General features: G+C 56.1%; 1 protein-coding gene across 2 annotated transcripts; it reads right to left on the bottom strand.

Annotated features, from left to right (window-relative positions):
* Positions 1-3,280: 3,280 nt before the first annotated feature.
* ZNF629 (zinc finger protein 629) lies at positions 3,281-12,087 on the bottom strand. Of its 2 annotated transcripts, XM_075995416.1 has the most exons (4): positions 11,910-12,087; positions 9,302-9,409; positions 6,781-9,147; positions 3,281-6,139 (listed from the first exon to the last, which is right to left on the bottom strand). In XM_075995416.1, exons 2-4 carry the CDS (start codon positions 9,372-9,374, stop codon positions 5,949-5,951), a joined length of 2,631 nt encoding a protein of 876 aa, XP_075851531.1. In that variant the 5' UTR covers positions 9,375-9,409; positions 11,910-12,087; the 3' UTR covers positions 3,281-5,948. The 2 variants fall into 2 exon arrangements, with proteins under 2 accessions (XP_075851531.1, XP_012619650.3); XM_012764196.3 differs by having other exon boundaries at positions 6,010-9,147.
* Positions 12,088-12,746: the final 659 nt, after the last annotated feature.

The following is a 12,746-nucleotide window of genomic DNA, read 5'->3' as shown; positions in this document are numbered from 1 at the left end:
GGCTTGTCAGCAGTCATGCCTTTGCGGGGCCCCGCAGCCTTGTCAGCGGTCGCACCTTCGCGGGGACTAGCGGCTTTGTCCGCTTTGGGGCCCCACCTGGCGGCCGGGGTTTCGGCGGGGCCGCAGCAGCTGGACCTGATCGGACTGGAAACGGAGACGCGGGCTGTGACCTCGGGAACAGGACTGGCGGTGGTGGGCGCGCTCACTGAAGCACGGGCCGCGGCAGGAGATGACATCGGGCCGCCAAGGAAGTGTCTGCGGCTGGGAGGCGGTGGTGCCAAGGGTGGGAAAAACGCAGGATATTGCATCATAGAGATGCGGCCACCTGCGCCCCTGGAGCGGATGAGTCTCAGAGGAGCGCTGTGACCCAAGACACGGGTGGAGGTCAGCCAATCCTCTGTGAGCACGATCCTCTTTCCCGGGAATCACCTTCGCACAGGCTCCTTAAGTAAATGCAAGTAACTGTCCATCACCTCCCTAGATATCTTCTGTAAAGGCCGGTCTCCATGTCAGAGGGGCTAAAGTCCGTGAGTCCTCATACCTAATAGTAAAGCAGGCATCAAACCACTTTCTCAAGCTCAGACCCAAGGAAATGGGATAAAACTTCCAAGATCTTAGTAATCTATGCAAGCACTGATAAGGCGGCAGGAACAGAGGAGACTGAAGGGTTGGTTTCCCATGAGCCTGTGGGTGCTCCGAGGGTCTGCCTTAATGGCTGGTCAGGTCCCTCCACCAGGAAATTTGACCTCTTATTAGCCCTAGTAATCCCAGTGATTTTAGTGGCAGTGGTACCCTGGGCCAGCCTTGACCTTGGCCAGCTTCTTTGAGGTGAACAGATGTTGGTATCAATGGTGGACATTGCCTGTTTCAGCCAGAACCAGGGCTACTGCCAATGGAGCACATAACATTGACTATGATCTTCTCAAAACTTCCCTTAGGTCTTGTGATGCTACACTCTCCTGGTTTTTCTCATGCTATCTTTTGCTGGTCCTCTTCCACCACCCCTAAGTTAGGCCCTCTCTTTACTTTGTCACTCTCCCTGGGAGTTTTTATTCATGGCCATGGCTATAACTAAGCTGCTAAGACCCAATTTCTCTAGTCCAGTTCTCTTTTACGAGCTCCAGACCTGGAAAATCAGCACTATTCATTCCCAGGGAGGGGAGGAGGATCAGAAAATCATGTCACTGTTAAAAAATCCCCCAATGGCACCTGTTTTCCCAGCTCAAGATGCTCCACACTCCAGTCTCTCTACCTTTATTTTCTTTTTCTTTCTTTTGAGACAGAGTCTCACTCTGTTGCCCGGGCTAGAGTGCCATGGCATCAGCCTAGCTCACAGCAGCCTCAAACTCCTGGGCTCAAGCAATCCTCCTGCCTCAGCCTCCCGAGTAGCTGGGACTACAGGCATGCGCCACCATGCCCAGCTAATTGTTTCTATATATTTTTAGTTGGCCAATTAATTTCTTTCTATTTTTAGTAGAGACAGAGTCTCGCTCTTGCTCAGGCTGGTTTCGAACTCCTGACCTTGAGTGATCCCCCTGCCTCAGCCTCCCAGAGTGCTAGGATTACAGGTGTGAGCCACTGCACCTGGCCTCTACCTTTATTTTCTCTCAGTCCCCTCTGTTCTCTAAGCCCATATCCAACTGTTAAACACCCTCTGTCCCCCATCGCACTCCTGGCCCCTATACACTCTTCCCTGCTCCTGCAACCCTCATCCCTCAGGTCACTTCCTCCAGCAAGCTTCCCAGCCTCTGCTGTGGCCAGGCACTATCTCTGGGTCCACGGCCCTCTGTTAAGTCTCTGGACCAATCACTATGCTCCAGTGCTTGCTTTGTCCCTGTAGTCCCCTCATTTTACTGAGGACTGCTACAGCACTGGGACTAGTTCTAAACCACCTCAGTGTCCCCAGGGCTGGGAACATAGGGAATGTGGAGTAGCCTTCATTACTCACCTCTCCATGAAAGGCAAGACCCTCCTCACATTTGTGCTCCTTTTCCAGGTGAGGAAAGGGAAGGAGACAGTGAGCCTGCCCTGGGGTCTGTCTGAGAGAAGCACAGGAAAGGTGGGGACACCTTCCTGGCTGGGGCAGGATTCCCCCAGCAGACAGCGGCAGAGGCCGGTGACAGGCTAGAGTAAGTGCTGACCTCAGGGCAGCTGCTCAGGGCCCACGGCCAGGCCTAGTCCCAGAAGATACAGCACTGGCAGGCCTGGCAGTCACGATTCCTTGGAGCAGCCCTGACTGGCACAGTATGGAGATGGCCAGGCCCAGGCAGGCCCGGGGAGGAAAGGCTCGAGCTCCTGGCCATTCTGGTTTCCCTTGCCAACTTGCTGTGGCTCTCAGGCAAGTAGCTGTCCTTCTCTGAGCCTCTCCACACGATGTGGGCCTATGGGCTGACTTCCTGAGTGAGATGACAGGCCAGGTCTCCACCCATCTCTCCTCAGGGTGTAGGAGGCCCTGGTACAGAGAAGGGGCTGCAGCCAGGTGCAGTGGGTCACGCCTGTAATCCTAGCACTTTGGGAGGCCTAGGCGGGCGGATTGCTCAAGGTCAGGAGTTTGAAATCAGCCTGAGCAAGAGGGAGACCCTGTCTCTACTATAAATAGAAAGAAATTAATTGGTCAACTAATATATATACAAAAAATTAGCCGGGCATGGTGGCGCATGCCTGTAGTCCCAGCTACTCGGGAGGCTGAGGCAGCAGGATTGCTTGAGCCCAGGAGTTTGAGGTTGCTCTGAGCTAGGCTGACGCCACGGCACTCACTCTAGCCTGGGCAACAAAGCGAGACTCTGTCTCAAAAAAAAAAAAAAAAAAAAAAGAAGGGGCTGAGCCTGGCCCAGGATCCAAGTGAACTGGGAGAGGTGGCTGCCAGCTTCTGAAACTAGATCCACGAGCTTTCCTCTTTGGCACCCTGGGGAGGGTGTGGGTGTCCTGGCTAGAGAGGCCTCCCTGGGGCCGCACAGCTGTGCCTGAGCTGGCCGGTGCCAGAGTCACCAGGTAGCCACTCAGCAGTCAGCACGTTGTGCCGGTGTGGAAGCCAGACACTGGCCAGCTACTTGGCTCTGCCACCATCTCATCAGATTTCCCCCCATCCCTGGAGCGTGGATTTTAAAACCTCCTAAATCCTACCAGCAAGCACTGGACAGGGACTTTAGGGCCCCTGAGAAAAGGGTGAGCCTGGGGCTGGGCTGAGCTTTTGCAGTCACTCATGAGCCCTGGCTCTGGGAGAGGACAAGCGGCTTCAGCTTGTGGTAGGCTGGAAGAGAAAAGACAAAAAACACGCGGGAAATCGTATTCCCTTTATTCTCTTCAACTAATCAACATGACCACCAGTGACACAACACTGTTATTGACACACAACACTCAAAAGTGGGGCCTCTCTTCGCGGGGACCAGTCAGGTGAGTGGGGCTTCCCTACTGGGGGCAAAGGAGTCTGGGACTGCTCACCTCAGGGCGGTGTCATGGAACCCGCATTTTGGTTGTGATGGTTTCGCATTTCCCCACCATTCAGAATTCATGCCCAGTTCTTCCCAGTTCCCATCTGACCTCCACAGCCACGGCAGCTTCAGGTTTCACCCTCAACCCAGATCAGTTTCTGCTCTCACGGGTGACGCCCGACGCCCTGACTGTCAGGCTCCTTCACCAGGCACTGCTGAGGGGTCTGGGCCTGGAGTTGGATAGAGGGTTTGGCTACACTGTGCCTTCCAGACTGCATTCTAGTGGGCAAATGCCTTGACCCCTGGGCATGTGCCTGAGCCAGTAAGAGGGACTCTGGATGCTGCCACCTCCCTGCTGTGTTCCTCCCAAGATGGAGCTCAGTCTGGGAGGGAAGCACCTGGGTAAAGGAGTTGGGGAAGGTGGGCAGCAGAACAAGGCCACACCCCAGAGGTTGCTGACTGTGCCCCTTCCCTGCTGTGAAACGCCAGACCCCACAAGTCATGTCCAGGTCACTCAGTGCCCAAGCCAAGGCCGAGCCCTCACGTCCCTACAACATGCGAGCATCCTACTACGTCTGCTACACCCTAGTCCTCAGCGGGCCTACAGCTGACCTCCAACTACACTCGCCACCTCCCCCAAGGCTGGCTTTGGAGCCCCACAAGCTGCTCCCAGGACTCTTCTGCAGGCAGATTCCTCAGACCCGTTTCTGGGAGAATCTGCTTCTAGCTTTACAAAGGGTTTGTCTCTACAATGTAAGTTTCTTTCTGCTACCATCTTAGAGGGGGTGGGAATCTGCATGGGATTGAGGATTGATCTCCTCAGTCTTACAGGGACACCCCCTTTGTTGACATTTCTGTCAGAGATCTGCAGGCAGCTTCTCCCCTCGGAGCAACGCTGTCCTAGCTGGCACTTGGGTGGGGCGGGGCTGGATGCAGATGTGACCAAGGTTCAACCCATAATCATGAGGCCCGCCTTCTCCCTATGCCCAGCAGGCCCATGTTTTTTCTCCCACAATGTTCTAGATTTCGATCCTTTTAAATTTGAGGGTCATCCCTTTGGGGACAGGATAGATGAATGATGAAGGATTTTCACCTTTTGAACTTTTAGGTCATGGAATTAGAGGTCTCTTCCAGAGCTTTGTAGGAATCCAGGTCACCCTTCTCCAGGGATTCAACTCCTGAAGGGCCACCTCACCTGGCATCTCAGTCCTCTGACTCCAGGATAGCACATTTCTGGTGTCACTGTGGGGTCAGTGAGCACTTCCTTTGCGACCCAGCACTGAGCAGAGTCCTCTCCTTTGGCAAGGGTCTCCAGGGTTGGGGAGCGGAATTCTTGTTATGGATATGTTTCTCAAGAGTTCTCTCTCTTCTACCATCCTACAGGGCAAGAGTCTCTCCCCTACCACACATCCGGTCACGTGAGCAGGTCTGGCTGGGTCTATGGAAGTGTGTGACTGTGTGGTGTGTGAGGAGAGGAGGTGGGCCTGGCAGGGGAGCATTTCTCATTCTTCTGTTTCCCTCTGAAGGTTTCTGGCTAAGGAAGAGAGAGGAGCCCAGTGGGTGGAGTCCACCCCTTCCCAACGCCAAGATTGGGTGGTGTCATCACAACCTCAGACGGCTCCAGGTACTGGGGTGAGGAGGGTGGTTAGGCCTTCACGGACTCTCCAGGAACCTATGGTCCAGTCTGTGGGGTGTGTAGACACCCGCCACCGAGTTGGAGTTGGCTTATCCTTCGGGCAGCCTTGCTACCAGCTCAGATGAAGGGCTCGGGTTTAAAATCAGGGTGTTGGTTAATGAAGCCTTTCTATTCTGTTGACTTGCTGTCCCTTGTTGCCACAGAGAACCCACATGTGGTTCATGCTGACTTGGAGAAGAGAAGTCTAGGAAGGACAACTGCACACAGGCCTTGAGTCTCTGAGGGTTTTATTCTTTGGAGGTCGACTAGCAGCGGTTCTCCCTCTCCACCGAGGACAGAATTCGAGGAAATGGGCTGCCACTGCAGCAAGACTGGTGGCAGTTAGATTTCAGGAAAAACCTCCTGACAGTGAGACCTGAGAATGTGGCAGGAGGCACCCGCCATCCCTGGAGGCTTTGCAATTAGTCTCCAGCTAGGCTGGGGAAAGAGCAGTCCTGCCTGGCTCGGGAAAACCCTGACGGCCCAAACTGGGATCTGCTTGTACTTGCAGTTTAACAAGCTCCCGGGAACAGGGGAAACTGGCCTGGAGTTTGCTGGGTTCCATGTGAACAGTTTTTCCACCTTGGTTTGCTTCCCTCAAAGCCCTTTAACAGAAATCCCCCCACTCTTTCCTCTAATTTTTGTGTTGGTTTCTCAGTATTTTTAAACTTAAAGTTTTAATGCACCTGAAACTTAAGCCTTTAGGAAGGCTTGACGATTCCCTATCATTGGGTTCTTTTTGATAAGGGATTCCACAGGTCTCTCCCCCTAACACACACAATTCATCTAAGATTGGCCTCCTACCCCAAGGAATCTGGTGCAGTGAGTTGGCCTTTCTCCTCCTAGTCCCTGGATACTAGCTCCTGTGTGGGCTTGGGAGCTCCTCGCCATTTATTTTCCTCCTCTTTGTTTTTTCTTCCTTTTCCACTTCCGCCCAGTTCCCACGCTACTCCCCGGCCGGGCATTGTCCTCAGTGTAACTGTCCAAAGCTGCTGGGAGGGAGGCTCCCTCTCACGCTCCACGGGAGAGGACACTGTGGAACAAGCATAAAGCAGGCGTTTGCTACAACACCTGAGGGTCACTGCTCCAAGTCAATGCCATTGCGCTATTGCTTGCACTTCCCCAACCCTATAGGATTTTGATAAGGATTTGATACAGTTTTACAGGGTTGTCTAGAGACATATTGGGACCTCTTCCTACAATTAATAGGGCTTTTATCCACTATGGTTTATAGGGTTTTTCTGCTACAGACTTACAGGGCTTTTTTTTTTCCTACATATTTATAGGGTTTCTAACCCAACAGTTTTTCTCTACTGCCTTACAAATGGTTCCCACCAACAATTTTATAGGGTTTCTCATCACTGATGTCAAAACACTATTTTTGCCCAGGGTTCTTTATCTTCCACTTCTCTACAATCTGGTAGGGTTGTCCTCCTGTCCCCACATAGTATTTTTGGGGATCCAGTGTTCCTCTTGGGAGAGGCCTCTGGCCTCTAGACCCATTTCACAGGGAGACACCTGGGTGGCAGCTCCTATGGAGCAGGAGGGCTGCGACTTCTGTGAAGCCATCTCCACACTCAGGGCACAAATAGGGCTTTTCTTCCAAGAGGGCTTTGGGGCTTTCCCCTTGCCTTTGGGGGCTGCTCCCTGTGGGGGCGGGGCCCTCTCCCTCACCTTCCTGGCTTGTGGACAAGGTGGCTGGCTCTGGAAGGGGATCCTCAGGTCTGGGGGACTTTTCTTGGGTGTGGGTTTCTTGGTGACGAATGAGGGCCAGGCGATCAAGGAAGGAGGCCCCGCAATTGGAGCAGCTGTAGGGTCTGGCCCCCAGGGGGCTCCTGAGGTGCTCCAGGAGGACGGAAGAGCTCTTCCCCAGCTCCGTGCTCTTCTGGGAGCTCTTCCCGCCTGCATGGACTTTCTGGTGCAGCAGCAGCTCAGAGCTGAGGCCAAAGCTTTTTTTGCATTCAGGACATTTGAAGGGCTTCCCACTTAGGAAGGGACTGGGCCCTGCCCCTTCCCCTAGGCCAATCCTATAATCGGGAAAGAGAAAGGGCTTTTCGTTGCCATGGGTGAGCTGATGTTGGAGGAGCACAGAGCGATCCAGGAAGCTTTCTCCACAGTGGGAACAAATGTAGGACTTGGAGGAGAGCAGCCCCAGCTTTTGGCTGAAGCTCTCCTGGCCCTCGGGCATTTTAAAGGGCTGTCCTGGGGGATCGGCTCTGCCCTCCGCAGCACCTGGGTAGGAATTCCCTCCAAAAGGGAGCCTGGGGGGTCGGAACTGAGGAGGTTTAGGGGCTGGGTGTGCCATGAGACCGTCTGCATTTTTGTAGGGGTTTTCTCCAATGTGGATCCTCTGATGCTGCATGAAGATGCCCTCGTCATTGAAGCCCTTGCCACAGACTAGACACTTGTGTGGTTTGGCTCCAGGCGGCGGGGTCAGGAGGGCGGGATCCCCAAGCCCCAGAAGGGTATCGCCCTGAGCTCTTCGGGCCGGGGTCTTCCCCCTCTCGTGGATCACCCGGTGCTGCTCTAGCTCGTGCGCCTCCAGGAAGGCCTTCCCACAGTCGGAGCACACAAAGAGGTTCTCATCCATGTGCGTGCGCACGTGGGTGATGAGGTTTGAGCTCTGGCTGAAGCTCTTGCCGCACTCGGGGCACTTGTAGGGCTTCTCGCCCGTGTGGGTGCGTCGGTGCTGGATGAGGTGGGAGCTGCGGATGAAGCTCTTGCCGCAGTCGGAGCACTTGTAGGGCTTCTCGCCCGTGTGGATGCGCTGGTGGCGGATGAGGGTGGAGCTCATGATGAAGCTCTTGCCGCAGTCGGCGCAGATGTAGGGCCGCTCCCCGCGGTGGATGCGCTGGTGGTTGATGAGGTTGGAGCTGACGCTGAAGCTCTTGCCACACTCGGGGCACTTGTAGGGTCGCTCGCCAGTGTGCGTTCGCTGGTGCCGCAACAGCGTGGCACTCAAGGTGAAGGTCTTGCCGCACACGGGGCACTTGAAGGGGTCCTCGCGCAGGTGAGTCCGCTGGTGCTTGATGAGGGTGGAGCTGTGGCCAAAGCTCTTGCCGCACTCGAGGCACTCGTAGGGCTTCTCGCCGGTGTGCGTGCGCTGGTGCTGGGTCAGCTCCGAGCTCTGGATGAAGCTCTTGCCGCACTCGGTGCAGCGGTACGGCTTCTCGCCGGCGTGGATCTTCTGGTGCTTGAGGAGGTTGTGGTTCTGGCCGAAGCGCTTGCCGCACTCAGGGCACTTGTAGGGCTTCTCGCCCGTGTGGGTGGCCTGGTGCTGGATGAGGTCCGAGCTGCGGTAGAAAGCCCGGCGGCACTCGCCACACTTGTAGGGCTTCTCGCCCGTGTGGGACCGCTGGTGCTTGATGAGGTTGGTGCTCTGCGTGAAGGCCTTCTCGCACTCCGTGCACTTGTAGGGCTTCTCGCCCGTGTGCGTGCGCTGGTGCTGCACCAGATTGGAGCTCCAGCTGAAGCACTTGCCGCAGTCAGGGCACTTGTAGGGCTTCTCGCCCGTGTGCGTGCGCTGGTGCTGCACCAGGTGCGAGCTCTGCGTGAAGCTCTTGCCGCACTCGGAGCAGGTGTTGGGCCGCTCGCCCGTGTGGATGCGCTGGTGCCGCAGCAGCTTGGACCACTGGCTGAAACTCTTGCCGCACTCGTTGCAAATGTAGGGCTTCTCCGCCCCAGATGGGCGGCCCTGCACCAGCTCCCGCAGGCTGGGCTCATTGGCTGGGACCACAGGGGGACTGTTCCATGTGGTGAGGGTCCCCCACTGCCAACTGGCCTCACAGGCCTTGGTCCAGTCCGATGCAGCAGGGACTACCTCGGGGGCAGGGGGGTCCAGAGGGGCCTGGTGGTCCAAGGGGCTGGAGTGACCTAGTGGGGTTGGGGAGTCCTGGGGACCTGAGGGATCCTGGGAAGATCTCTCCAGGGGCATCTCTGGAGGGTCCTTGAATTCTGGACTCTGAGCTGGATCTCCCAAGATGATCTCCTCCCCAGAACTTTCCTGCTGAGGGCTCTCCTCTTCATTCCCACTCTCGGCACCTACAGAGAGAAAGGGAGTCTCCAGCCCCTATCTCCTTTCAGAACACGGGGTCTGGTCTCTCTTCCCTCCCCTGGGTTTCCCCCAGAGTCTGAGCCCCTCCCTGAACCAGGGCCACTATCTTGGCAGGACCACAGTCCCTCTTGTGCCCCTCACCTCTGTGAACATCGTTGGGGCTCTGTTCAGGGCCCTGTGAATCTGGGCCCCACAGCACAGCCTCAGGCTCCATCCCAGAGCTCAGGACTGCAGAGAGTTCCAGGGACCCTGAGAAGAAGAGAGAGGAGCACACAATGGGAGCTGATTTTGCACTTTTCTTTACTCCACCGAACCTCACCCCCCCATTGCTCTTTATGTGCACTTCTGTGTCCTCTCACCCCACTTTCTGGTTCTCACTGTGGCCCCCTTCCCCTGCAGGCCTGATTCCTGCTCCAGACCTTAAGATCACAACTCAGCAAGTAGGTGAATTTAAGAGTGTAATTAAAAACTCATCACCCTTAACCCTTTGAACCCAGACTGGGGGCTGGAGAGGTATCTGACAGCCACAGGGGAGGGAGGTTTTCACCCCACACCTCTGATGCCCAGAGGCTGGGAAACCTGTTATTTTGCTCATCAGAGGAAGCTCATTAAGACTCTAATTTTCCTCCTTAATGGAGCTGCTAATTGAGACCAATAAACTTTTCTCTTATGTGCCCTAGAGAGAACTGAGAATGCCTGGGACACTAAAGGGGTTAAAAAAAAAGCAACCATCCCAATTTCCCAGAGGTGGGGGAGGCCCTCCACAAGGACTAGGGCACTTTCCCTTTATCCAAACACAGAAAGAGGATCAGGCCAGAGGTGGGGGAGGGGCAGTTTAAAGCCTCAGGAGCTCCTGCAGCTGGGGAAAGGGAAACAGGAAAAAGAGAGTGGAGTGTGGAGAACACCTGCCGCTGCCACAGTGCCTGCCAGGGTATCCCCTTCTCTCTCCCAGTCCTCCCATAGCTCAGGAATGGACACCCAGAAATCAGGTTGTCCATTTTGCAGATGAGTCAATCAATGCCTGGGGAGACTTCTCCAAGGTCACAGGCTGAGAAGTGGCGGAGCTAAGACCAGAAATGTATGGTTCTTTGTCTGGCTTGACCCTGTCTCTGAGAGCACACAGTGACCTTGGGAGTCATGTGAGACTCATGCTCATGGGAGGCTGGCAGGAGACAGGTGATGAGGAAAGCTCCGGGCCTGCTGGCTGTGAGAATAGGTTGGAGAAATTCCTGGGACCGAGAAGTTTCCTTGGCTGTAAAAGGGAGGGTTTGGACCTGTGACTGGGCCTGACCATCTGTATCCATGAACTCGAAGCAGTAGTCCCCACTGAAGCCCTCCTTTATCAATTAGTCCCACCCTGGGACTTCTTCTTCTACTCCTTTTGTTCTGTTTTGTTGAGGCTGTATCCCAAGCGTAGGACAGTGCCTAGCACATAATAGGTGTTCCAGAAATTCTGTTGAATGACTGAATGAATGAGATGCCCCTTGCTCCTGGAAAACCTCTTTGGTCCAATGCTTTTAGACATCAGTTTGCAAGAGGATGGCAGCAAAGGAACAGGAGTTCTGAGTGGCCTCCCCATAAAACACAACCAGCTGTCACTCCAGAAATGATTCCAGGATAATGGAACCGGGCCACAAGAGGAGGAGGACATCCTATAACATCTAGACCCTCCAGAGAATCCCTGGTTAGGGCCTGGTCTTTGGGTGGCTGTGTGGGATGGGCACTGTACGCACGGGGGGGGGGGGGCAGTGCAAGGGAGACATGCAAGGACTAGTGAGGAGGCCGCTTGGAGGGGACCAAGGTGATGCAAGAGCCAGTTGCACTTTGCTGAAAAGCAGTAGGAGGGACAGAAGTTAGATTTTAGGAAGTAAATTAATTTCTTCACATCTGCAGCTACTTAGGCTCTGCGAATCCCCGTCCCCTATCCATAAGTGTCTTTGGGGAGGTGGATGCAGGAACCTCTGCCACCATGGGGGTTGCCTGACTGTTCTGAGGAGGCTGGGAAGGGTGCCCTACCCTGTTTGCTGAGGACAGGTAGGAGCTTATATACCTTGATTGAAAAATTCAAACTCGGTGGTCCAGAGTAGAAGGGAAAGGGTTAATGACAAGGCCAACATGGAGACCGAAGGAGGCAAAAAGTGCTTGGAGCTAAGAGCACCAGCCTCAGACCTCCCAACGGCCCCACTGTGGAGGGAGGGAAGGAGGAGCCTGCCTCTGGGAGAGGTGTGGGGAGCGGCCCAGGGTGACCCTGACATGGAGGCAGCTGGAATGCAGCCACCCTCGCCCCTGGCTCCCTACGCCGCGCCCGCTCCAGACCAGACCTTGGACTTCTGCTCCACCTGAGCAGCGACCCTCTTTCCGGCTCCCAATCCAGAGCCTGGGCATCCTCCCGTCCCCCTGGCACCCAGGATTCCCGGTTCTCCCCCGGCGCCCGGCTCCTTCCAGAACTGCCAGGCTCCTTCCAGAACTGCGGCTCCCAGCGCCGGCCCCCGGCCCCGCCGAGCGCATTCCCTCTTCCCAGAATGCTCACGCCCTCCCCCTCCCCCACGGCCAGACCCTCGCGCTCTTCCCAGAATCCTCCGGCCGCGCGGCCCCCTGCCCCGGCCCCCACCCCTGCCCGGCAGACGGGGCGGGGGCGGGGGGCTCGGGCCCAGCCGCCGGCCGCCGCCTCCCGGGCCCCATTGTTCCCCCGCGCCCGTGCCGGGCCCTCCAGGCCACCCCCCCGGGAACCCAGGCGTCCCCAACTCACGGCTCTGGGGTCTGGGAAAAGCCGGAAGGCAGAATCCAGCCCCAGGGGACTTAACCCTTTAAGTGCCCTGCCTCGGGGGGCGGGCTAGATGTCGAGGACTCTGGGGTCCTTTTCAAGGGGTGATTCCAGGCTGAGGACCCGGGGACCAGTTCAGGGTGACTGGGACGGAGCAGGAAGTGACCCCAGCTTCCCGGGCCCCTCTAGCCTGGAGTCAGAGCATCAGCTCTATGGGATTTAACCCTTTGCCTCCCACAGCCTGGGAAAAAAGGGGACAGCAGTGGGAGCAGAGAGGAGGCTGAGACGATGCCCCTTTCCCCGTCTCAGGTGGGAGCGGGCAGGCGACATGGTCATCTGGGAGAACCCACATGCCAGCGAGGGGCTCTGGGTTTCTGGCCGCTCTCCTTATTGCAGGGGCTCAGCTAGCCCTGCGGTGAAAGCCCTATCTCAGATTTGGCGGCTGCTGGTCCCCTGGGGGGGTCCCCTTTGTTTGGACTCACCCTGGGATGGGGCTCTGGGTTCTGGGGCGGGAGCAGGGGCTTACAGGGAAGACCCCGAGAGGTACTATCCTACAGACTAAAAATGGCTTAAATGAAATAAATCATGGCAACAAGGGTTTGGGCTGAGGGGAAAAGCACTGTCAGGAAGGATTTGTGACAGTCTGTGCTCCCAGCCGCCCCCCCCCACAACTCTCCTCAGAGGAGGAACCTGAGGTCCATGGTGGCAGGAGGGAACCCAGTGGGGGTTCCCCTGGCCTAGGAGGGAGAGAGTCTTTCCCAGCAGCTCAGGGATCACCCAGCTCACAACAAGAGAAACCCCTAAAACCCGGGAACACTGGTG

The sequence above is a fragment of the Microcebus murinus genome, chromosome 19 (genome assembly GCF_040939455.1).
Source record: "Microcebus murinus isolate Inina chromosome 19, M.murinus_Inina_mat1.0, whole genome shotgun sequence".
In the NCBI taxonomy this organism is placed as follows: Eukaryota; Metazoa; Chordata; class Mammalia; order Primates; family Cheirogaleidae; genus Microcebus; species Microcebus murinus.
This window is presented reverse-complemented; position numbering and strand designations above follow the sequence as displayed.